The sequence below is a fragment of the Dryobates pubescens genome, chromosome 33, assembly GCF_014839835.1.
Source record: "Dryobates pubescens isolate bDryPub1 chromosome 33, bDryPub1.pri, whole genome shotgun sequence".
In the NCBI taxonomy this organism is placed as follows: domain Eukaryota; kingdom Metazoa; phylum Chordata; class Aves; order Piciformes; family Picidae; genus Dryobates; species Dryobates pubescens.
The window spans coordinates 7,206,489-7,230,732 of NC_071644.1; the positions used below are offsets into that span (position 1 = coordinate 7,206,489).

Genomic DNA, 24,244 nt, shown 5'->3' on the forward strand with positions numbered 1-24,244 from the left:
GCTTTGTTTTGTAAACTCTCTTTTTTAAAGTAAGTAAAATGCTCTGAAGGAGAGGCAATGGCTGAGGGCTCAGTTTGGCCTTGTGTTTGTTTGTTTGTTGTTTGCTTTCAACCAGTACTTGGGTTTGATGCTGCCTGACTGCTGCTTCTGAGTGAGAAAGGCTTTCACAGCATGGCCACACCTTGTACAAGTCCAAATGTATGGGGGGAGGGGGGAATGGAAGGAGTCTTGGTTCCAGACATAGAATCACAGAAGGGTTTGGGTTGGAAGGGACCTTAAAGATCACCAAGTTCCAACCTCCTCCGACCTAGCAGCAGAAGGTGATTAGGTCTCCCCATCTAGGAAGCCTAAAGACCCCCAGTTCATAGATTCATAGAATGGTTTGGGTTGGAAGGGACCTTCAGATCATCCAGTTCCAACCTTCTCTGAACTAGGAGCAGTGGCTGATTAGGTCTGCCCTCATAGGAAGACCAAACACCCCCAGTTCATAGATTCATAGAATGGTTTGGGTTGGAAGGGACCTTCAGATCATCCAGTTCCAACCTCCTCTGACCTAGCAGCAGAAGGTGATTAGGTCTCCCCATCTAGGAAGACCAAACACCCCCAGTTCATAGAGTCATAGAATGATTTGTGGTGGAAGGGACCTTCAGATCATCCAGTTCCAACCTCCTCTGACCTAGGAGCTTCCTGAAGCTGGGTTGGCATTAATCTGCTGGACACAGCTCAGCCAGGAAGAGAGTTAAGGTCATCTGAGAGCTTCAGGCTTTTTGGAGCTGCTTGTGGCAGGTACAGCACCATCCGCCCCGTGCTGGAACGAACCAACCACCTGCTGAAGGGCACTGTCAGACAGCAACCCCCCTCCCCAGCTGCCTCAAAAGCCTGTAGGAGCCACAAGGGAAGAAGGCAAAGAGTTCAGGTGTCCCAGCAGTGGTTCTGTGATAGGATCTCCCCTGCTGCAGGAATGGTTTCAGATTCGGGCTGCGATTCCAGGGGTAATTAGGCACCCGCATCCCATTAGCGATGTCTCTGCTTGTGTCTCTGCTGCTTGCTGTTCTAAGGGTGGGTTTTGCTCATGGACAAGGCTGCTGAGCTCATTTTTACCTGGTGATGAACCCCTGTAGCCACAGGGGCAAAGATAAGTGAAGGATTCCAGGTATTCAGCTACGTGAGCTGCAGCTACCTTTAGTCTTTCCTTCAGAGCTCCTCTGCCCTTCGTTTGCCCTGGAGGGTCACTGCAGAGCTCCAGGGCACATCCTCTGCCAGTCCTGGAGCAGTGTGGAGGGGAAAGGTGACACCAAAAGCTCAGTTCCACCCAGCCAAGTTGACAGCAGGAAGCAGAGGGACTTCATTTTGCCTCCTGAACTTGGCTGCAGACCCTGCTCTGAGCAGGAGTGTGTGCAGCCAGCAGAGAGTGGGAGGCTTGCAGCTTCCCTGCCCTGGAGGCCTCCCCCAAGAAACATTCCTCCAGCTGCTCCTTTGATGCAAGCCTGCAGGACAGGTCCCTCTCTGAACGTGGTGTCCCCTCCTGGGGAGCACACTGGGGGTCCTGAGAAAGGGAAAGGGTTGGTCCAGGGGCAGAAGACTGAAACTTTCACCTAGTGCAAGGTCTCCTTGCAGCAGCCAGCCAGCAGCAGAGCTCTGCTCCCCCTGAGCATGCACTGACTGAGGTCCTCTGAAGCAACATGAATGAGTGGGGTGGGAGCAGGGAGGGAGCTGTCACCTTTCCCCCTCCACCCAGCCTCCTTCCAAAGCACCCTGAAATCACATCCTCACAAGACAGCACCACAGAAACCCCAGCAGGAAAAGAAAGGCAGAGTCCCCCTCTGGCAGCCCAGCCTCTTATTCACTGCCCTACAGTTCGAGCTGTGCCTGGCAGAGGAGAGAGGAAAACAGGTTAGAAGGGGATGGTGCTCCAGCTCCAGTTAACACAGGCAGCAAGGCATCACCAACTCCAGCCAAAGGAAGAGGAGGGAAGGAGTTTATCTAGATTTTTATTAAGAGTGTTTCAAGAGACAGTAGAAGAGAAGGGAGAGGAAGGGGGGGGGGGAGTGGTGGAAAAAAAAGAGGCAGACACCACAGCAACAGCTTTAGAATTGTACAAAGATAATAACAGAGAGAATATCTGGTTCCATAGGTGCAGTCAGCACAGGCTGTGTGGGGGGAGGGAAAAGGGAGGGGGGGGGGTTAAAAAACGTGTTACAAAGCTGCACTGAAAGCAGGCAGGTGAAGGAGGTTAATAGGTTAGAGCATATTTACAGCAAGGGTCAGCCCCTGGCAGAGCAGCTCAGCCCCCCCCCCCCCCCCCCCCGGGTGACAGAGCAGGGGGGTGAGGACCACACCTGGCAGCTCTGACCTGGCTCAAGAGCTTCTTTCTCTCTGTGCTCTTCGGAGGAAGGTCTGGGAGCCTTAGCCAGCAGGAAGCTGGCTGGGCTGCCTCCATCCCAAAGGCTTCCCCTGCAGGCTGTGCGATGCCACAGCTCCTCCCGCAAAGCCAGCAGCCACAGGGCTCACGTTGAGGGCTCCCGGGGGGGGAAGCCACACTAACAGCTGGGTGCTGGTGGAGGGAAGGCAACAGAGACAGCGTTGCAGCTCCACTGAAGGCCCAAAAGCAACCAGCTGGCCACCCCCAGCCTGTTCACCTACTGCAGCACCAGGATGTGCAAGCTAAACATGCTCCTGGCTGGGAGGAAGGTGCTAGGTAGGTGCTGAGATGTGTTTGGGGAGCAGGTGCTCCTCCTCAGCCATGCCAACTGCTGCACTAGAAACACACCTGGACCTCCTCCTGCCTTGCAAACCACCTTGGTTATGACCCCAACCTCTGTCCCTCATTCCCTCCCCACACCTATTCAGCTGCCCTAGATCCCACTGCCCCAGTGCTCAGAATCACAGAACTGTCAGGGTTGGAAGGGACCTCAAGGCTCAGCCAGCTCCAACCCCCCTGCCATGGGCAGGGACACCTCACACCACAGCAGGTTGCTCACAGCCACCTCCAGCCTGGCTGCAAACACCTCCAGGCATGAGGCTTCCACCCAAACTCCCTCCAGGCAGCCTGATATGGATCACATCCCTATGGAGAACCTGTGCCAGTGTCAGGGGGCAGAAGGGACATCCCCCCAACCCAAACTCCCTCCAGGCAGCCTGATATGGATCACATCCCTATGGAGAACCTGTGCCAGTGTTAGGGGGCAGAAGGGACATCCCCCCAACCCAAACTCTCTACAGGCAGCCTGATATGGATCACATCCCTATGGAAGCAGCACTCTCTCTTTTGCAATCCTTGCTTCTTCAACACCTCCCACTCTCCCTTGCCCTGCTCAGTCACTCCTTTCCCCAGGGCCCAGCCCCACACACACCCCCCTGGGCACTCACACAGACTCCTGGCACCACCATGGTGCACAAACCACCTCTCAGCCTGGTTCTGTCTTTGGTTGGCAGCAAGAATGCTCTGGCAGCAAGGAGAGAGGAGCAGCTCGAGGGGCAGCACAGCAGCAGAGGACAACACAGCAGCTCAGCAGCAGCCTGCAGCGGTGCTGTGGCCCCTGGACAAGCAGCTGCTCAGTGCATGGCTGCAGGAGGCTCTGGTTTCATGGTGCAGGAGTCATGGCCAGCAGTGCTGGGCTGAGATGGCACTGGGCAAGGTCTGTGCTCAGCTGGGCAAATCTTTTTCTTTCAGGGCAAAAGGTTTCTCCTCATAAGGCCAAAGATTTCTCCTTGGAAGGCAAAACTTTTCTGCTTTAAAGACAAAAAATCTTCGGCTTCAAAGGGCCTTCCAAGCCTCTGCTTTCCCTCTAGCCTCCTGCAAGAAATTCCCTGCTGCAGAGCCCATCTCAGAGACAGCCACGTGGAAAACCACCTGAGGCTCCCCTGGATGCTGTGTGGGGAGGGAAAACAGAGAGCATCCTCCCAGCTGGCCACCAACCTGCCCTGCTCCCACCTGGCATCACAACCATGAGGCTCCACACCGAGCCCCACCCGGCCTGGCACTTGCTCACAGGGGGTGGATGGAGGCAAACTAAAGCTAAATGAGTCTCAAGCTGGCTCCAGGGGAGGTTCAGGCTGGATGGTAGGAGGAATTCTTCCCAGAAAGAGAGATTGGCCCTTGGGATGTGCTGCCCAGGGAGGTGGTGGAGTCCCCATGCCTGGAGGTGTTTAGGAAGAGCCTGGATGAGGCCCTTGGTGCCATGGTTGAGTTGATCAGATGGTGCTCGGTGATAGGTTGGACTTGATGGTCTCTAAGCTCTTTTCCAACCTGGTTAATTCTGTATTCTGTAAGTAAATCTCCAGCCAGCCCTCAGAAGCTCAAAAGCTGTGGCTGAGGCAGTGGTTTGCATCCCTCTGTGCTGGGGCAGTGCCTGGCCTGCTGCTTTCAAGACAAAGGCAAATCTCTTGGTGTTACCCTGTGCTGGCAACCAAGCTGCTGCCATCTAGAGCCACAGAATCAATAAGGTTGGGAAAGACCTCAGGGATCAGCAAGTCCAAGCTGTCACCCAACACCTCCTGACAACTAAACCATGGCTCCAAGTGCCACATCCAATCCTCTCTTGAACACCTCCAGGGATGGGGACTCCACCACCTCCCTGGGCAGCACATCCCAGTGGCCAATCTCTCTTGCTGGGAAGAACTTTCTCCTCACCTCCAGCCCAAACCTCCCCTGGCACAGCTTGAGACTGTGGCCTCTTGTTCTGGTGCTGCTTGCCTGGGAGAAGAGCCCAACCCCCACCTGGGCTCCAACCTCCCTTCAGGGAGTTGGAGAGAGCAAGAAGGTCTCCCCTGAGCCTCCTCTTCTGCAGGCTAAGCAACCCCAGCTCCCTCAGCCTCTCCTCCTAGGTAAGACCCATGGGGGGGGGGGAAAAAAAGGATGGATGAAGAAAAAGAGAGAAGTTTTGGCATGAGAGATGTCAGCCAGGATGCTACCACACCAACAGCAGCAGGGAAAATAAACCAACTCCTGAGGCTTCTGCACTTCCCTGCAGCCTGCTTGGCCACTCCACACAACTTCCCCACTCTCCCCCCTCCGAACTTCTAGGCACACACACACACAACCCCCTCCCCCCCCCCCAAATACACACCCCCCCCACCCAAAATAAAAGCAAACACACAGAGAGAACATCGAGAAGTGCCTCCTGAAGGGGGGGTTGTTCTCTTTTATCCTGGAGATTGGTGGAGAAATCACAAGGATGGACTCCAAGGGTTTGGCTCTGGTGCAGACCAGAGGCATTGTGAATGCCTTAGAGAGAGGGGGAAGGGAAAGAGGAGAGGGAGGGAGGGAAAGAGGAAACTGGCAGGGGAGGGAGGGAAAGAGGAGACTGGCAGGGGATGGGGGAGGGAGGGAGGAAGGAAGCTGGCAGGGGATGGGGAAGGGAGGGAGGAAGGAAGCTGGCAGGGGATGGGGAAGGGAGGGAGGAAGGAAGCTGGCAGGGGATGGGGGAGGGAGGGAGGAAGGAAGCTGGCAGGGGATGGGGAAGGGAGGGAGGAAGGAAGCTGGCAGGGGATGGGGAAGGGAGGGAGGAAGGAAGCTGGCAGGGGATGGGGGAGGGAGGGAAAGAGGAAACTGGCAGGGGAGGGAGGGAAAGAGGAGACTGGCAGGGGATGGGGAAGGGAGGGAGGAAGGAAGCTGGCAGGGGATGGGGAAGGGAGGGAGGAAGGAAGCTGGCAGGGGATGGGGAAGGGAGGGAGGAAGGAAGCTGGCAGGGGATGGGGAGGGGAGGGAGGAAGGAAGGAAACTGCCCAGGGTGGGGAGGGGAGGGAGGGAAATGAAGGCAGGATTGGGAAAAAAAAAACCCAACATATTCCCTAGCAAAGCTACAAAAGAAACCAAACCAACACCACCAACACCACCAAGTGAATCATCATCATCATCATCATCATCATCCTGACATTAAATACAGACAAACTGCATTGACTCAAAATTGCACTAGGCCTCTGGGCACGTGGAGAATAAATTAAATACTTAACAATTTCACTGGTTTAAGAAAAGAAAAGAACAAAAAACAACAACAACAAATAAAAGCACACACCAAAAAAAAAAGAAAATAAGAGAAAAAAAAAAACCCAACAAACCAACCACAAAACACCAAAACCAATGAATTCATGACCAAAAATAAACCAGAACATAAAACAGCAACCCCTTCCCTTCCCTTCCCTCCCCACCCCAAATACTGTGTGTAGGAAAAGTGCACAAAGTTGCTTTATACATTGACTCTAAATGTTGAAGTACCAATACATGTTCAATAGAGGAACTGTCTGGCAGGACACTGCTCTCTGCAGCACTTATGTACAAAGGGGGGGCAGGGGGAAGGTGAATCTCAGGGGGCTTCAGCAGGGAGGCTGAGCTGCAGGGGACCTGAACTGCACAGGGCTGGGTGGTTCGGGGCTCTTATGGTCATCTTCTCATGAGCTGAATGTGAAATCAAATGACCCAAAGAGTTCAAGGGACCTGAACTGCACAGGGTTGGGTGGTTTGGGGCTCTTATGGTCAACTTCTCATGAGCTGAATGTGAAATCAAATGACCCAAAGAGTGAGGCTGAGCTTCAGTAAGCCTAAACTGCACAGGGCTGGTTGGTTCTGGGCTCTTATGGTCATCTTCTCATGAGCTGAGTGTGAAATCAATTGACCCAAAGAGTTCAAGGGACCTGAACTGCACAGGGCTGGGTGGTTTGGGGCTCTTATGGTCATCTTCTCATGAGCTGAGTGTGAAATCAATTGACCCAAAGAGTTCAAGGGACCTGAACTGCACAGGGTTGGGTGGTTTGGGGCTCTTATGGTCATCTTCTCGTGAGCTGAGTATGAAATCAAATGACCAAAAGAGTTCAGGGGACCTAAACTGCACAGGGCTGGTTGGTTTGGGGCTTTTTTGGTCATCCTCTTGGGAGCTCAGTATGAAATCAATTGACCCAAAGAGTGAGGCTGAGTTTCAGGGGACCTAAACTGCACAGGGCTGGTTGGTTTGAGGCTTTTTTGGTCATCTTCTCATGAGCTGAGTGTGAAAACAAATGACCCAAAGGGTGAGGCTGAGCTTCAGGGGAACCTAAACTGCACAGGATTTATAGTTGGGGGTGGGTTTGGGGTGAGGCTTTTTGCCTTCTTCTCATGAGCTGAGTGTGAGGTGGAAGCCACCTCTCCAGTTCTCCCTGGGGTACAGAAAGGAGCAGTCCCATTCCTGCTTAAACAAGGGCTGGAAAACCAACCTGGGAGTGTGTGGAGCTGCTGTCCATGCTATAAAATAAGACAAGAAAGGCATTGCTGGGCAATGAGCTGGAATTCATCCACAGAGTGGGACCATGGCAGTGCTGAAAAAGTCTTTTGTCACCTTCCAGACCTCTGGAGCAGCCTGCAAGGTGCCAGCTATGAGCCAGTGTGGCCTTGGGGCTAGGAAAGGGCAGGGCTGGAAGGGACAGCAGCACAGAGAGAGGGCTGCAGGTCAGCATAAAAAAAGGGGAGAGGATTACCAAAGAGAATTCCTTCCAGAGAATCTCTCAGATCCTAGCTCAGGAAGCAGAGGGAGGGAGTTCTTGGCTGGATATTGGTTCCTGTGCTGAGCACTCCTCAGTGCTGGTCTGGCTGCCACAGGGTGAGCTGCAGGATCTGAGCCACAGACAGAGTCCTGCTGAAGGCAGAGGCTTGCTTAAGGACATTGCTGCATTGCTAGCAGCTCAGCACCACGACTTGGGGCGCTGGCCAGGACAGCAGCACCCAGCACCATCTGAGAGCTCTGCATGCAGCTGGGAGCTCGGCAGAGCATCTCCCACAGGTGAGTTTTAAGACCACAGATTGGCTCCTGAGCCCACTCAGGCTGGATAGGAACACTGCCACCAGCTGCAGAGTGAATTGGGCCTGGCCAAGAAGGAAGGGGTGGCAAATGGGGCAGTGACACACAAGGGAAGGCACCACCCTGCCCAGGGGGGAAGTCCATTTACATTCAGGGTGACTTGGACCAGAAAAGACAAAAGGACCAAAGAGAGGAAGCTCCATGAGAATGTCAAGTGGTAACCTCCTGCAGTCCTGCACAAGAGAGGCTGAGTGGGCAGTGGGGCTGGCTCTACCTTCACACAGCCAGTAGGAAGCAGGACATTTACCCCAGGGCATGGTTAAACATGAAGGGAAGGAGCCCAGCTAGCAGCAGCAGCTGTGCACATCTGGCCCTGGCTGGGGTCACACAGGGGTATGCCTGCCTCAGCCCTCTGCCTGCACTCCAGAGCCACACGTGGCAGCTACAGGCAGGAGGTGCTGCCTGCTCACAAAGAACTGAGGGTTCCTGAACCACTCCTGGGGCTGCCACAGCTCAGCACAGACAAGAGGTCTGCCCTCTGCCAACCCCTGGTGGCACATCCTGCAGCTTCTGCCCAGAGCTCAGGGGCAGTACTGCCTGGTCAGAGGTGAGAGGACAGTTTCAGACCAGGCATTGAACAGCTAAGAAGGCAGAATGGAAAGGGTGCACCCCACCTCCAGCCCCCTCAGGGTGCTGTGGGTCAGCAGGTGTGTGCAGAGCAGTGGCCTCCTGGGACAAAGAGTGAGGTGATGGAGAAGAGGCCACAAAGGGCATTGCCAGTGATGGAAAGGCTGCTGGGGCCAAGCTCATTCCTTTTGAGTTTCCAAGCCTGGTGGAAGGAGATTGGCTTCTCAGGGCAGCACAAAAGGCCCTGGGGCCAGACTTTGCACCACCACTGATCTGCAGCAGCTTCAGCACAGTCACAAGAACCATCTGAGAGTCCCAGGAGACCACTGGGACCAAGATCAGAACTCAGCAATTGGTGTTCCTGTGGGATTTACTCTGGGTGATCCTGCCCTAGCAGGGGGGGTGGATGTTCAGAGGTCCCTTCCAACCCCTCCCACGCTGGGGTTCTGTGCATCCCAAAGCTCCAAGGAATGAGAAAGCAAGAAGACAAAGATGGACTTCAAGACCCAGACTGCACAGGCAGAAAACTTTGCTCTGGCTGCAGCAAAACCTGGGGACAGCAGCTCCCTCCCAACAGCAGCAGGGACTGTCCCCTGAACTGAGAGGGCATCCCAGCTAGAGACTAAGTGGAGTTTCTTTTTGTTCCACTTCTGGGTGTGTGAGTGGACACTGAGTGCTGAGGGCAATACCTTGAGTGAAGAGCTGGATCTCTGCTGCTTCAGTGTCTGAGGACACAACAACATCAACAGAAGCAAACCTGCAAAGCTTTAACCCTCCCTGGGCTGCAGCATGAGAGCAGCCAAGACACAAAGAGAAGGGAAAGAAGACCAAATGAGCACTGGATGACAAATAAGATGACTGTGTACCACTGCTGATGGCATGCAGGAGAGTGGGGAGCTCTGCCTGGGGCTCTTGTGAGGTGCTGATCCCCTCAAGATCCCAGCACTATCTGTAAGGCACTATGGCCCAACCCCAGAGCAGCAGCCTAGGTGCCCAGGCAGGCTGAATTCCAGCTGTGGACTGGGCAGAACTCCACTGCTGACCGCAGCTGAGGGCATTCTGAAGAGGCTCTTAGAGGAGCACACCTCAGCTTGGCAGCCAGAGGATAACCTGCCAGTGGTATGAGTGTCCTCCCAAGACAGCCTTGCATGGAGAGCTCCTGTGCCATGAATCCCCATAAGTCAGACCACAAGCACAGCAACAAAGTGCTCCAGGTAGAAGAAACACATTCCCCCAGCTGCAGCACAGAATCACACCAGAACCAACACCAAAGGCAAGAAACAGAAGGCTCTGCTGGTCGTTGCAACTTGGGAACTCCAAAAGCCCCTGGGCCAGCTGCTGAGATGCCCTACTCACATGCTTCAGCATGCTGGGGGAGAGCACAGAGGGGCAGACATGCAAGTGGAAGTCTCCTTCAGAGAGATGCCGAGTCAGAAATCCAAAGGGGGCGAGGACACAAAAGGGAACCCAAGTCCGGCGGCGGCGTGCAGCGGGAGGGGGAGGTGGCTTTTCTTCCCTGACACGGAGCCCATCGCCAGCAACAGGCTTCTCCCAGCCTCCAAAAACACAACAGCCTGCTTCCAGAAGGCTGTGCAGCTTGCAGCCTGGCCCAGGAAGCAGGGCAGCTATGGCTTTGACCAGCTAACTAAAAAAAGGGGGAGCGTGGCTGGTCTTAGTCCTGAGAGCAGCTGAGGTGAGAAGCCATCGCTCTCCAGCCTGCCCCTTCTCTTGTGCCTGCTGGAGCAAAGGCTCTCTGCCCCACACAACAGCCTGGGCCTGACTCAGAGGTCATCTTGGCAGTTTTCTGAACTGGTTTACCCCCCCCTCCCCCCAACCTCCACCCCCAGCAGCTCCCAGAAGCTGCAGCAGTCCCATGAGAGAGAGAGCAAGGCTGCCGGTCGCGCTGGCAGGAGAGAAAGGTTCCACAGCAGGATCTGCTTCCAAGGAGAGCGTTCAGAGGAGAGCTCAGTGCGTGGCAGCTGCACTTGGAGCAGAGACAGCTTCATCCAGTCGTGTTCCTGGCGAGTTTCTCCTTGTGACAGTTCCCTTCCCTTCTCACTGTCGTTTGAGCTCTGCTTTGATGCTAAACTCCTCTCCCATAACTCCTCCACACACTCAAGTCCACACGCCACGGCCTGTGGTTGTATGCCCTAAGGAGTCTTCCTACACCACAAATCAACCACCCAGTAGTCAAAGCCATGAGAACTCAACGCTAACAGGGGGGGGGTGGGGATAAAAAAAGCCTCAGAGATCCCTTCTCCTTCCTGTGTGCATCTCAACCTCTATGTGCAGGCATCAAACAACAGACCAAGAAACACCAATATACCAAGGATGGGGCTCCTCGGGGCCTCGAGAAGTTCAGCCCAGCTTCAAGAGAGCAAAGGGGAGGTGGGGAAGTTGTCACTAACACTCATCTATATTAAGGCTGATGAACTCCTGTATACACTTCCTGTACTGCAGCTCAGTAGGGCTGTTGCTGGGATATTGACCTGGCTGTCCAAAGGGACCTTCTGCTTCTCGCATCTCCTCGTTCATTCGAGCCAGACGCAGCCTGGAGGGACACGGAGGAAGCACAAGGGAGAGTGAGGCTTGGTCAGCCCTGCCCTGAGGGCCCTCCACAGGGCTGTGTCCCTGCATGCACGGGCTGGGAAGTCCTGGCTGCACTTACAAGGTGACAATGTCTGCGTTGGCTGCTTGGACAGCAATGCTGAGGGGGTCCTGCCCGTCGCCATCCACCGCGTGCTGGTTTGCCCCTCGCTTGAGGAACAAGCAGACCTGGCTGCAGCAGGGAAAGAGGAGAGCATCAGAGCAGAAGTTCCAGCTCCACCACCCCACAGCGAAGCAGGCAGAGGGCTCTGTGCCTCCACAGGCAGCCACAGCTTCCCTGAGGTTGGTTTCAACTGCAGTGGGTGTGGAGGGGAGCAGTACCCCCCCCCGCCTGTCATCATAGAACCAGGGAATCATTTGGGGTGCAAGAGGTCTTTAAGATCATCCAGTCCAACCATCAAGCCAGCAGTGCCAGCTCACCACTGAACCATGGCCCTCAGCACCACACCTTTGAGACCCCTTCAGGGATGGGGACTCCACCACTGCTCTGGGCAGCCTGGGCCAGGGCTTGACAGCCCTTTTGGGGAAGAAATTGTTCCTCATGTCCAAGCTAAACCTCACCTGGCACAACCTGAGGCCATTGCTCCTTGTCCCACCCCTTCTTACTCGGGACAAGAGACACCAACCCCCAGCTGGCTCCAACCTCCTTTCAGGGAGTTGTAGAGAGCCAGAAGGTCTCCCCTGAGCCTCCTTTCCTCCTAACAACCCCAGGTCCCTCAGCTGCTCCTCATCAGACCTGTGCTCCAGCCCCTCCACCGGCTTCACTGCCCTCCTTCTGACACCCTCCAGCACCTCAACATCCTTCCTGGAGTGAGGGACAGTTATCCTTAAGACAATCAAGGTGCTGATGTGATATGAAGAGCCACATTTTGAGGCAAATTCATCAAATCCCAGCTCCCCTGCCCACGTCACCCCATGACTCCCAGGGTTGACACTGAATGTCAGGCCAAGGGCGATGGAACTCATCCCAGCAAGGTGCAAAGGACTCACCCAGTGTGTCCTAGGTACGTGGCATGATGCAAGGGAGCTCGGCCTCGGCTGTCTCTTTGGTTAACATCTGCCCCATTCTGCAGCAGGAATTCACAGGCTATCAAGGAGCCCTGGCAAGGCAAAGGACAGGAGTCATCAGCACACAGCAGGCTGTGGCTTGCCCATCATCAGAGGCCAAGACCTCACATTCCCAAATCCTAGAGTGGTCTGGGTTGGAAGGGACCTCCAGAGGTCATCTGATCCAACCCCAGGGTGGTCTCCCAGCCTCTGGCATAGCATACCCCCTTCACAGCTTGGATCAGAGGAGTCTTGTTCTCATCTTCATCATTCACCCAGTTGATTTCAGCACCATGGGCAAGGGCTTCTGCCATGAGAGGCAGGTTCCTGGCTTGTGCTGCCTTGTAGATCAACAAACCAGGGTGCAGCTCCCTCAGGTCCTCCAGGTCTGACGCTTCCTGCTCAATCTCTGCTTCACCGCTCGACTCCTCCGACACCTCGCACTCTAAGAGGCACAAAAGGATGGGGAGAGATGATCCCAAAGCCTCACATTTCCATTTTCTTACACTGCCTGGTGTTCCTGGAGCCAGGTTGTCCTGACCACCCATCCAGCCTGGGGGCTGGCCACCTCCCCACGCTCCCAGCAGCAGCCTCTGCCACTCACCTTCCTCCGTCACGCTGTCCACCACCGAGCCAAACACCAGGATGTCAGTGCTGCCATCCGTGCTTCCTCCCAGCCCACTGTCACTGCTCAGACCTGCAGGGCCAACAGAAGACAAACCAAGCCCATTTTAATACAGGGGCAGCCCAGTGCCAGGCCCAGCTGAGAGCAGAGGGGACAAGGGCTGCGCAGGACGTCACACACACACTGCACCGGGCGCCGCTGGACGGGGAGAGGCACGGGGGGACTGCTACCCCCATTGAGCCCCACTCAACAGAACAGCCCCAGGAAAAAGCTGCAAAGCCTTATGGTGTCCACATCCCACAGGCTGCCCTCCATGCAAGGGATGCCCCAACATTGCCCTGGCACTTGGGGCTGGCTGAGGGCAGCCCTCGCTGCGAGCCATGAGGGACGCCGTGACGTAGACTGGAGCAGAGCAGCAGCAGAGACAGCGTTGCAGCAGGTTGTGCAGTGTCAGCAGCAAAGAAAGGCTCTGCCCTGCTCCCACCACGAATCACCAGCCCAGGGGCCACTCTGGCCATGCTCTCCTCAGAGCTTCCCAGCGCTTGCCAAGGTGCTGCTCTTAAAATCATAGAATAAACCAGGCTGGAAAAGACCTCAGAGATCATCAAGTCCAATCACCCAACACCTCCTGACAACTAAACCATGGCTCCAAGTGCCACATCCAAGCCCCTCTGGAACACCTCCAGGGATGGGGACTCCACCACCTCCCTGGGCAGCACATCCCAATGGCCAATTACTCTCTCTGGGAAGAACTTTCTCCTCACCTCCAGCCTGAACCTCCCCTGGCACAGCTTGAGACTGGTGCCTGGGAGAAGAGACCACCCCGCTCCTGGCTACAACCTCCCTTCAGGTAGCTGTAGAGAGCAAGAAGGTCTCCCCAGAGCCTCCTCTTCTCCAGGCTAAAGTATGGACTCTGTTGATTAATAACACCAAATTCCTTGAAACTGGAAAAGCCCTTAAGGCACTGATTCAGACAGGCACTGCAGCCCCTTCTTCACTGATTTCCAGAGGTACCATGGACAAGGAGGAAAGCCTGGGGCTTCCTGCTGTGCTGGCTCAGGACCATAAACCTTTCTCTGAAGCTCATACAACAAGCAACCAAGACAGGAAGTTCGAAGTTGTTAGCACTCCTCAGCTGAGTATGGCCTCACAGAATCACTGTGCTTGGAAAACACCTTCAAGTTCATCAAGTCCAACCATTCTCCAGCTCTAAGTCTGGTCCTAAACCACCTCCCTCAGCACCACATCCCTGCGGCTCTGAAACGCCTCCAGGGATGGGGACTCAACCACCTCCCTGGGCAGCCTCTGCCAGGCTTTGAGAAGCATTTCAGTCAGGAAGTTTCTTCTGATATCCAACCTAAACCTGCTCTGGTGCAACTTGAGGCTGTTTCTTCTTCTCCTATCATTTATTCCTAGGGAGAAGAGACCAACAGGCAGACAGACGTGGGGCACAGCAGGTTAAACATCTCTTGCTTCCTGTCTGCCATGAGATGCCAACAGTTCAGAACTGGATCCTCTATCTCCTCTGGATCCTCCTTTATCACATCTGGGTCCTCTACCTCATAGGATCATAGAATGTTGCATGTGAGAAGAGACCAACCCCACCTGGCTCCAACCTCCTTTGAGGTGGTTGTAGAGGCTGATTAGGTCTCCCCTCTAGGAAGACTAAACAGCCCCAGGTCACAGGTTCATAGAATGGGTTGGGTTGGAAGGGACCTTCTAGGTCATCCAGTTCCAACCTCTTGAGCAAGCACTAGATCAGGTTGCTCAAGGCCTCATCCAGCCTGGCCTTGAACGCCTCCAGGGGAGGGTTGAGAGCTGGATCCTTCACCTCATCTGAGGGCAAACTGTTCCTTTCAAACAGCCTGCTGGAAACCTTGAGGAAGCTTTGGCAGCTTTGGCAGCCTGTCTTTCAACATAGAACAGATTCACAGCATGGTTTGGGCTGGAAGGGACCTTCAAGACCATCCACTTCCAATCCCCCTGCCATGGGCAGGGACACCTCCCACCAGATCAGGCTGCTCAAGGCCTTATCCAACCTGGCCTTGAACACCTCCAGGGGAGGATTGAGAGCTGGATCCTTCACCTCATCTGAGGGCCAACTGTTCCTTCCAAACAGCCTACTGGAAACCTTGAGGATGTTTTGGAACATCAAAGCAAGAAAGGAATAGAATAAGAACAGACCAGGTTGGAAAAGACCTTTGAGATCATCAAGTCCAACCTATCATCCAACACCATCTATCAACTAGGTCTGCTCATGGCTCCAGTCATAAACCATCTCTTCTGGAACGCTGCTGCTCAGCAGGATCCGAGGCAAACGGTGGCTGGGAGGAATCCAACTGCAGAAGAGGCTCTGTGGGTGACCTCTCACAGCACCAGTGCCCCTCAGCCATGATGTGCTTCCCCTCTGATTTTATCCATCCTCCTGTGCTTCTCTCTGCACCCCAAGTACAGCTCATGAGCTGCAGTTCTGGGCACCCACACCATGAGCCTCAGCCTGCAGCGATGCCAACCACTTACATACAGAATTATACAGACAGAATGCACCAGGCTGGAAAAGACCTCTGAGGTCATCCAGTCCAACCTATCACCCAGCACCATCTGATCAACTCAACCATGGCACCAAGGGCCTCATCCAGGCTCTTCCTAAACACCTCCAGTGATGGTGACTCCACCACCTCCCTGGGCAGCACATTGCAATGTCCAATTACTCTTCCAGGGAAGAACTTTCTCCTCACCTCCAGCCTAAACCTGCCCTGGTGCTGCTTGCCTGGGAGAAGAGCCCAACCCCTAGCTGACTACAGCCTCCCTTCAGGGAGTTGGAGAGAGCAAGAAGGTCTCCCCTGAGCCTCCTCTTCTGCAGGCTAAGCAACCCCAGCTCCCTCAGCCTCTCCTCACAGGGGGATCTGGCAGCCTGTCTTTGGACAGAAGGAACCGGCAAAGAGTTTCCGATCGTTCGGCTGAAGGTAGGGGGGAGGGGGAGGGTTAAAAAAAGATGTATAAAAATAGATAATAAAAATAAATAATAATAATTTAAAAAAAAAAAAAAAAGACAAAACTGCCTCTGAAGGTTGGCTTGGAACCAGTGAAAAGTTTGGGTTGCCTCTTTTGCTGCTAGCTGCCAGAGCGTCACCTTACCTCCGTCCAGGAGGAACGGCGTACCGCTCCCACCGGGACCAATGCCACTGCCACTCCAGGGGCCGCCTGCTAGCGGGTGCTGCATAGAGATGTGGCTGGCACCTAGAGGAAGGGTGGGAGGGAATGTGAGGGGAGTTCATTGTCACAAAACACCACAAAAAGAAAAAAAAGGGGAGGGGAAAAAAAAACCAACAAAACAACAACAACCAAAAAAAAAATAAGAGAGAGCAAAGACAAAACTTTGTCCGCAGTGAGACTGGCTTCAAACCCAAAAAGCAAATTAAAAGGCAAAACTAAAACCAAAAGAGGGGTGGGGAGGGGAATAAAGCCAATGGAATGTACAGCCTGGGAGCAGAAAAAATAAGGAAAGCAACTTCCATCCAGCAGAACTGCAAACACCAAGGACTGGCTGGCTGGGGATGTCCAAGGAGCAAGTCCAGCGAACGAGCAACGGGCGGGAGCTGGGGCAACGAACTGCCCCGTGGCTCTTCTGAAGCATTCACCCTCTCTCTCTGTTTCTCTCTCTAGGGTAGGGTCAATCCCTTGCCTTTTAGGTGGCCTAGGAAGAGCTGGGAGGCCACAGGTGGCAGGAGGAGCAGGGAGACTTTTGTTTGTACTTACTGCGTGGGCCAGAGCCAGCGCCGGTGTCGAAGTAGGAGAAGAGGGAGTCCAGCTCGTCCGGGCAGAAGAGGGAATCGCGACGGAACTTCCTCTCCAGCGTAGCTGCTGCTTGGCACAGGTTTTGGCACACAGTTAGCCACATGCAGATAAGCAAAGGAGGCCTTTCTGCAGCTCTGTTTTGCACAGGCTTAAGCTTGCATGCCCAGCGCCCCCCCAGATGTGCCTGTGGATATCAAGGTACACCCCGGAGCTGACACACTGCTGGCAGAGTCACAGCGTGAGCTGGGCTGGAAGGGAGCTCTTAGAGGTCATTGAATCCAAGCCCTCTGCAGTGAGCAGGGACATCCCCAGCTAGATCAGAGAGCATTCTGAGCAGCCAGAGCCATTGGGATGTGCTGCCCAGGGAGGTGGTGGAGTCACCATCACTGGAAGTGTTGAAGAAGAGCCTGGGTGAGGCACTCGGTGCCGTGGTTTAGTTGATGAGATGGTGTTGGGGGATAGGTTGGACTGGATGATCTCAAAGGTCTTTTCCAACCTGGTTAATTCTACTCTAACCCTTCCTAAGCACAGCCTCTCACAGGCCAGGCAGGTAAAAAGAGAAGGGTTTGAAGCCTCCTAGAAGCAGGAAGGTGGAACTCAAAAGGGAATGCACAAAGCAGCTCAGCAGGTGCTGGATCACCCTAGTGCTATCATCTCCTCCTTTATGATAGGATCTCAGACTGGCTGGGCTGGAAGGGACCTTGAAAGCTCATCCAGGCCAACCCCTTTGCAGTCAGCAGGCACATCCCCAACTACAGCAGGCTGCTGAGAGCCCCAAACAACTTCACCTGGGATAGGGCTTTGACCACCTCTCTGGGCAACCTGAGACAGTGTCTCACCACCCTCACTGTAAAACAAAAATCATCCTTATTTCTTTAGCCACAAGATCTCCTCAATACAGACAGACAGCATCAGGAGATGGCCTTGAGGACCTGCAACACCATGGTTTGTGCAGCAGTGGTTTTGCTTATGCCTCTGGCAGGCTTGCAGGTGCTAGGGAAAGGCAAAGCCACAGGATGGAGAGGAGCAGGCAGTGTGAGCTTGCAGCCCAGAAGGCCAATCACAGCCTGGGCTGCATCCAAAGCAGCCAGAGAGGTGACTCTGCCACTGTGCTCTGCTCTGGGGAGACCTCACCTGGAGTGCTGTGTGCAGGTCTGCAGCCCTCAATATAGGAAGGACATGGACCTGATGGAGAGGGTCCAGAGGAGGGTTAGGAAAATGATCAGAGGGTTGCAGCAGCTCTGCTGTGAGGATAGGCTGAGGGAGCTGGGGCTGTTCAGCCTGGAGAAGAGAAGGCTCTGGGGAGACCTCATAGCAGCCTGCCAGGACCTGAAGGGGGCTACAGGAAGGCTGGAGAGAGACTGTGTGCAAAAGCCTGCAGGGACAGGACGAGGGGGAATGGCTGCAAACTAGAGAAGAGCAGACTGAGATTGGAGGTGAGGAACAAGCTGTGTACTATGAGGGGGGTGGAACACTGGCACAGGCTGCCCAGGGAGGTGGTTGAGGCCCCATCCCTGGAGATACTCAAGGTCAGGCTGGGCAAGGCTCTGCTGCCTGCAGGGGAGGGTTGGACTGGATGAGCTTTGCGGGTCCCTCCTCTGCCTCGGTGTCAGGACGGCTGCGCCCAGCCTCCGGCAGGCCGCTGGGCGGGCAGGGGGGCCAGGCAGGTGCCCACCTGAGGAGAGCATGGCCGGGGAGGCGTTGCCTGGCTCGTGGCGATACTTCCTGCGGGCCGTGGGGGCCTTGGTGCTGCTGTTGTGCCGCTGGCACTTCTTCACGCACCAGCGCCGCGGCTTCCGCTCGCTCTCCGCCAGGCTCTCCCCGTTCGGCAGCTTCTTCAGGAACTTCTTCTCCACGTACTTCACCTTGATCCAGGCCTCCTTGTCCTGCCTAAGAGAAGCACAGAACCACAGAAGACCCTCAGGATCCCCGAGTCCAAGCGTTCACCCTGCTCGACAAGGGTCAGCCCTAAAGCACAGCCCCAAGCAGCGCATCCAGGGCTGGCGACTCCACCGCCTCCCTGGGCAGCACATTCCAGTCCCTGACCGCTCTGGCTGGGGAAAATTTTTTCCCTCATGTCCAGTCTGATGATTCTGTGATCTAACCCTACCCAGTCACAGCTTGAGGCCATTCCCTCTTGTTCCATCGCTAATTACCTGTGAGAAGAGACCAGCAGCGGCCTCAGAGATCAGCAAGTCCAAGCTGTCACCCAACACCTCCTGACTAACTAAACCATGGCTCCAAGTGCCACATCTAAGCCTTTCTTGAACACCTCCAGGGATGAGGACTCCACCACCTCCCTGGGCAGCACATTCCAATGGCCAATCTCTCTTTCTATGAAGAACTTTCACCTCACCTCCAGCCTAAACTTCCCCTGGCACAGCTTGAGACTGTGTCCTCTTGTTCTGGTGCTGCTTGCCTGGAAGAAGAGCCCAACCCCCACCTGGCTCCAACCTCCCTTCAGGGAGTTGGAGAGAGCAAGAAGAGCAGCATCAAGCTGTGCACAGGGTCACCATTCACCTAGAGCCTCCAGGAGATGGAGCTGCCCTGGGTCATTCCCAAGCAGAATGGTTTCTGTGATCCTGTTTGGAAAAGAGGAGGCTGAGGGGAGACCTCATGTCCAGAGAAGGGCAACAAAGCTGGGGAGGGGTCTGGAGCACAGCCCTGGGAGCTGGGGTTGCTTAGCCTGCAGAAGAGGAGGCTCAGGGGAGACCTTATTGTTCTCTCCAACTCCCTGAAGGGAGGTTGTAGCCTGTAGGATTCAGAACCCAGCAGGGTTCTGGGTTGGACTTGGTGATCCTGAGGGTCTGTTCCAACCTGAATGTTTCTGTGGTTTTGTCAGCCTGGTTTTGACTCCTCAAAGCCATCGAGGCCTGCATTAAGCAGGGAGAGTTCCTCCAGCCTTGAAACATCTCCCACTTCAAAGAAAAACTGAGTGCAGGGTTGAAGCTGAGAGTGGAATGAGATGTTCCCCCCCAGGCAATGCCATGGGCTTCAGCTGCATGCATTTGAGAGGTCTCAGGGCAGCTGCAAGCCCTGGTCCCCAAGCATCTGCCACCAGGTTGCTGGCTGGTGATGACCTCTGAGAGTCAAGCACAGGTTAGCCAGGTTGAGGGAGGTGTACCTGAGGTCATTGTGGCCCTCAGAGAAGGGCCAGGCACCTTTTTCATCTGACTTCCCAGAGAGCTGAGGGCTGCTGGGTTTGCTGTGTGGCAGGACAGCCTTCCCCAGGGCTTGAGGGGAGCAGCAGGCTGTGCCCTCAGACTCACCTGGAGCTCCCTGCTGTCGGTTTCTTGAGTCCCAGCTCTTCACACTGTGCCTCATAGATCTGATTCATGGTGCTGTTCCCCAGCTCACACATCAGCTGCAACACAACAGGGAATGAATGAAATCCTTCCCTCTAGTCAAGGCTCCCTCCATGCCCACCACTTGCCTGCCTCTGGCTGTTCAAAGCCAGCTCTCACCTTGAGCAGCTCTGGCTCCCAGGAATCCAGGGTGAGAGACCGGACCTTGGAGCAGTGAACACCCAGGCTCCTGTTCACCCAAAAGGAAGAAAAGGGAAATGGTTATGTGCCTCACAACTGCTCACACAGCACAAGATGAACAGAGCTCTTGCAGAGGGTCCAGAGGAGGGCCACAAAGATGATCAGAGGTCACCAAGTCCAACCACTCACCCAGAGCACACAATCCTACTGCTGCTGCTAAGCCACTGCCACTAAACCACATCCCTCAGCTCCACATCCAAGTGGCTTTTAAATCCTTCCAGGGATGGTGACTCCACCACCTCCCTGGGCTGCCTGTTCCAATGCTTGAGAACCTTTCCTGGGAAGAAATTGCTCCCAATATCCAAACCTGAACCTCCCCTGGCACAAGTGGAGGCCATTTCTTCTTGTCCTGTCACTTGTTGCACATGAGAAGAGACCAACCCCACCTGGCTCCAGCCTCCTTTGAGGTGCTTGTAGAGGCTGATTAGGTCTCCCCTCTAGGAAGACTAAACAGCCCCAGGTCACAGGTTCATAGAATGGGTTGGGTTGGAAGGGACCTTCTAGGTCATCCAGTTCCAACCTCTTGAGCAAGCACTAGATCAGGTTGCTCAAGGCCTCATCCAGCCTGGCCTTGAACACCTCCAGGGGAGGGTTGAGAGCTGGATCCTTCACCTCATCTGAGGGCCAACTGTTCTTTCAAACAGCCTGCTGGAAACCTTGAGGAAGCTTTGGAACCTGTGGCAGCCTGTCTTTCATCATAGAACAGATTCACAGCATGGTTTGGGCTGGAAGGGACCTTCAAGATCAGCCAGTGCCAACGCCCTGCCATGGGCAGGGACACCTCCCACCAGATCAGGCTGCTTAAGCCCTCATCCAACCTGGCCTTGAACACCTCCAGGAAGGGGCAAAAGTGCCTTGCTTGCACTGTCCCCAGCTGTTCCTCACAAGAGCTGTGTTCAAGGCCCTCCACCAGCTTCCTTGCCCTTCTCTGGACGCGCTCCAGCCCCTCCATGCCCCTCTTGCGGCGAGGGCTCCATGCCTGGGCCAGGAGCCCAGAGCAGGCACACACAGTACCTGTGGATGCCAGAGCACTCGATGCACAGCAGGATGCCCAGGTTGATGCTGGCCCAGCGAGGGTCTGGCTGCCCACAGTCACAGCACTGGTCGTTGCCGGGGATGCTCTGCACCCTCTGCAGGATGCTCTCCCCCTTCACGCTGCGCTCCCGCGAGTCGGTGGCGGAGTCGATGCTGCTGGTGGAGGGGGAGGCAGTGCGGTCCAGTCTCTGCAGGGGGGAGGAAAACACAGGGCTCCAGGACCCCTGCAAAGCACTGTGGAGCAAGCCACAGCTTTGCACAGCAGAGGTGCTGATGGGAAGCATCACCCGAGGTGAAACGAACTAGAGTCCATAGAATCAGTCAGGGTTGGAAGGGACCACAAGGCTCAGCCAGTTCCAACCCCCTGCCATGGGCAGGGACACCCCACACTAGATCAGGCTGCCCAGAGCCTCATCCAGCCTGGGCTTAAACACCTCCAGGGATGGGGCCTCAACCACCTCCCTGGACAACCCATTCTAGGGCTTCACCACTCTCATGGGGAAGAACTTCCTCCTCACCTCCAGCCTGAATCTCCCCACATCCAGCTTCATTCCATTCCCCCTAGTCCTATCACTACCTGAGATCCTAAGAAGTCCCTCCCCAGCCTTCCTGTAGGCCCTCTTCAGTCTCTGGAAGGCCAAGAAGTTGGCCTAAGAAGGGAAGAGGTAAAGCTTCACTGATCTCTCTGATTGCCACGAGACCTCTGCTCTGGGAATGTGGGCAGCAAGCAGCCCATGGGCTGGCAAACCACTTCTGGCATGGTGCCTTCATAGTATGGATTGGGTTGGAAAGGAGCCCAATCATCCAATTCCAACCCCCTACCATGGGCAAGGACACCTCCCACCAGCCCAGGCTGCTCAAGACCTCATCCAACCTGGCTTTGAACACCTCCAGGGAGGGGGCAAAAGTGCCTTGCTTGCACTTGTCCCAGCTAGGGAGCAAACTCTTCCCAAGGGCACACAATTCCTAAGGGAACAGCAATCCAGAGTGATGGCAAGCCAGTGAAGGTGCCAGGACAAAGCTGATCTAAAGCACTGCCTTTCCCCCAGCCCAGCTGTGCCAGCGTTGCTTGGGCTGGTGAACAGCTCTTGCCTTAGCACTGAGGGCAGCTCCCTTCCATGCAGGCAGAAGAGCATCTCCAAAGGGTCCACTCACAGCCCAAATCCCACTGTCAGTGCTCTAGAAGACAGCCATGGATCTTGCAGGACCCCTTTGCTCACCTCAATGTAGTAGCTGTCAGGGCTCTCCCGGTAGGCAGAGGCAATGCTGGCTTGGACTGCCTGGATCCAGGCCTGCCGCAGCTTCTCCGAGTCAGCCTGCAGCATGCAGCTCCTGCAAGGGAAGGACAGCAGTTGGAAAGGGCAGAAGGACAGGGGGCAGGTCTCCAAGGACACCTTATTGTGGCCTTCCAGGATCTGCAGGGGGATAGAAGAAAGCTGGGGAGGGACTTTTGAGGGTGTCAGGGAGGGATGGAGCAAAACTAGAAGTGGGGAGATCCAGATTGGATGTGAGGAAGAAGTTGTTCCCCAGGAGGGTGGTGAGAGCCTGGCACAGGCTGCCCAGGGAGGTGGTGGAAGCCTCATCCCTGGAGGTGTTTGCAGCCAGGCTGGAGGTGGCTGTGAGCAACCTGCTGCAGTGTGAGGTGTCCCTGCCCATGGCAGGGGGGTTGGAGCTGGCTGATCCTTGAGGTCCCCTTCCAACCCAGACAATTCTGTGATAATCACAGAATAGAATCACAGAATGGGTTGGAAAGGACCTTTGAAGGTCATCCAGACCACTGTGACCCTGGGCAGCCTGCTCTCGGTGTCCCTGGGCAGCCTGCTCTCGGTGACCCTGGGCAGCCTGCTCTCGGTGACCCTGGGCAGCCTGCTCTCGGTGACCCTGGGCAGCCTGCTCTCGGTGACCCTGCTTTAGCAGGGGGGCTGGACTGGATGATCTCCAGAGGTGCCTCTTCCAACCCCTACCATCCTATGAGCCTGTGAAATCTAACCTCTTGCACTTCCAGGCCCCCCCAGGAGGACAGCCCAGGGAAGCCACCAAACTTACTTGGTAGGGGAGACGACCTCAAAGCAAAACCTCCTCTCTATGTCCTCGCAGGGCTTCACCGTACACAGCCGCAGGTCTTCCACCACCACGGTGAGGACATCCTGAAAGGTTAGCAGCAGGTGGGGTTTGTTGGCTCCCTGCAGCTGTGTACAGCCCTCCCCAAGCCCTGCTGGGTGGCACATGCTGAGCACCAGAAGAGGAGCACAGCCAGCCCACCCCCAGCCAGCTCCCCAGCAAACAGACCCAGAGCGTGGGACAGCGTGCACAGCCTTGCCGGGGGCTCCCCCAACCTCCCCTGCTGAGCAGGAAGATTTCAATCACCACAAACACCATCTGCTGCCACTTAGCCATCAGTCCAGTCCAGCTCTGGAGCACAAGAATGCCCCCAGTGGACCAGCCAGCAGGGCCAGGGAGGTGATTCTCCCCCTCTGCTCTGCCCTGCTGAGACCACAGCTGGAGCTCTGGGTCCAGTTCTGGAGTCTCTGTTGCAGGAAGGACCTGGAGGGGCTGGAAGGTGTCCAGAGAAGGGCCAGGAGGAGGAGCAGAGGGCTGGAGCTGCTCTGCTGTGAGGACAGACTGAGGGAGTTGGGGTTGTGCAGGCTGGAGAGGAGAAAGCTCCAAGGAGACCTCCTTGTGGCCTTCCAGGATCTGCAGGGGGCTACAGGAAAGCTGGGGAGGGACTTTTGAGGGTGTCAGGGAGGGATAGGACTTGGGGGGAATGGAGCAAAACTAGAAGTGGGGAGATTCAGATTGGCTGTTAGGAAGTTGTTCCCCAGGAGGGTGGTGAGAGCCTGGCACAGGCTGCCCAGGGAGGTGGTGGAAGCCTCATCCCTGGAGGTGTTTGCAGCCAGGCTGGAGGTGGCTGTGAGCAACCTGCTGTGGTGTGAGGTGTCCCTGCCCATGGCAGGGGGGTTGGAGCTGGCTGAGCCTTGAGGTCCCTTCCAACCCTGACAGTTCTCTGACTTGCTGTCCTCTGACCCTCTCCCCACTCCCCTCCACGGTGCAGAAGCCCCCAGCAAAGCAGGACAGCAGACAAACTGACTCATCTGCCAGGGTCACCTGGGACAGCCTCACTGACCTTTAGCTTCTTCTGGTACACCAGCTGACTGTTCTGTATGGAGAACCACCTCCTGAGGGAAGACAGA

General features: G+C 55.4%; 1 protein-coding gene across 1 annotated transcript in view; it reads right to left on the reverse strand.

Annotated features, from left to right (window-relative positions):
* Positions 1–10,231: 10,231 nt before the first annotated feature.
* Positions 10,232–24,244, reverse strand: part of ACAP3 (ArfGAP with coiled-coil, ankyrin repeat and PH domains 3) — a 101,196-nt gene continuing 87,183 nt past the window's right edge. Inside the window, exons 12-24 of the mRNA XM_054175759.1 lie at positions 24,178–24,229; positions 23,100–23,200; positions 22,274–22,385; positions 21,033–21,241; positions 19,938–20,007; positions 19,743–19,837; positions 18,149–18,363; positions 16,435–16,539; positions 12,655–12,747; positions 12,275–12,495; positions 11,994–12,103; positions 11,065–11,175; positions 10,232–10,947 (exon numbers count right to left, since the gene is read on the reverse strand). Coding sequence (XP_054031734.1) covers positions 10,800–10,947; positions 11,065–11,175; positions 11,994–12,103; positions 12,275–12,495; positions 12,655–12,747; positions 16,435–16,539; positions 18,149–18,363; positions 19,743–19,837; positions 19,938–20,007; positions 21,033–21,241; positions 22,274–22,385; positions 23,100–23,200; positions 24,178–24,229 — 1,642 coding nt within the window. The 3' untranslated portion in view covers positions 10,232–10,799. The remainder of the gene's footprint in view (positions 10,948–11,064; positions 11,176–11,993; positions 12,104–12,274; positions 12,496–12,654; positions 12,748–16,434; positions 16,540–18,148; positions 18,364–19,742; positions 19,838–19,937; positions 20,008–21,032; positions 21,242–22,273; positions 22,386–23,099; positions 23,201–24,177; positions 24,230–24,244) is intronic.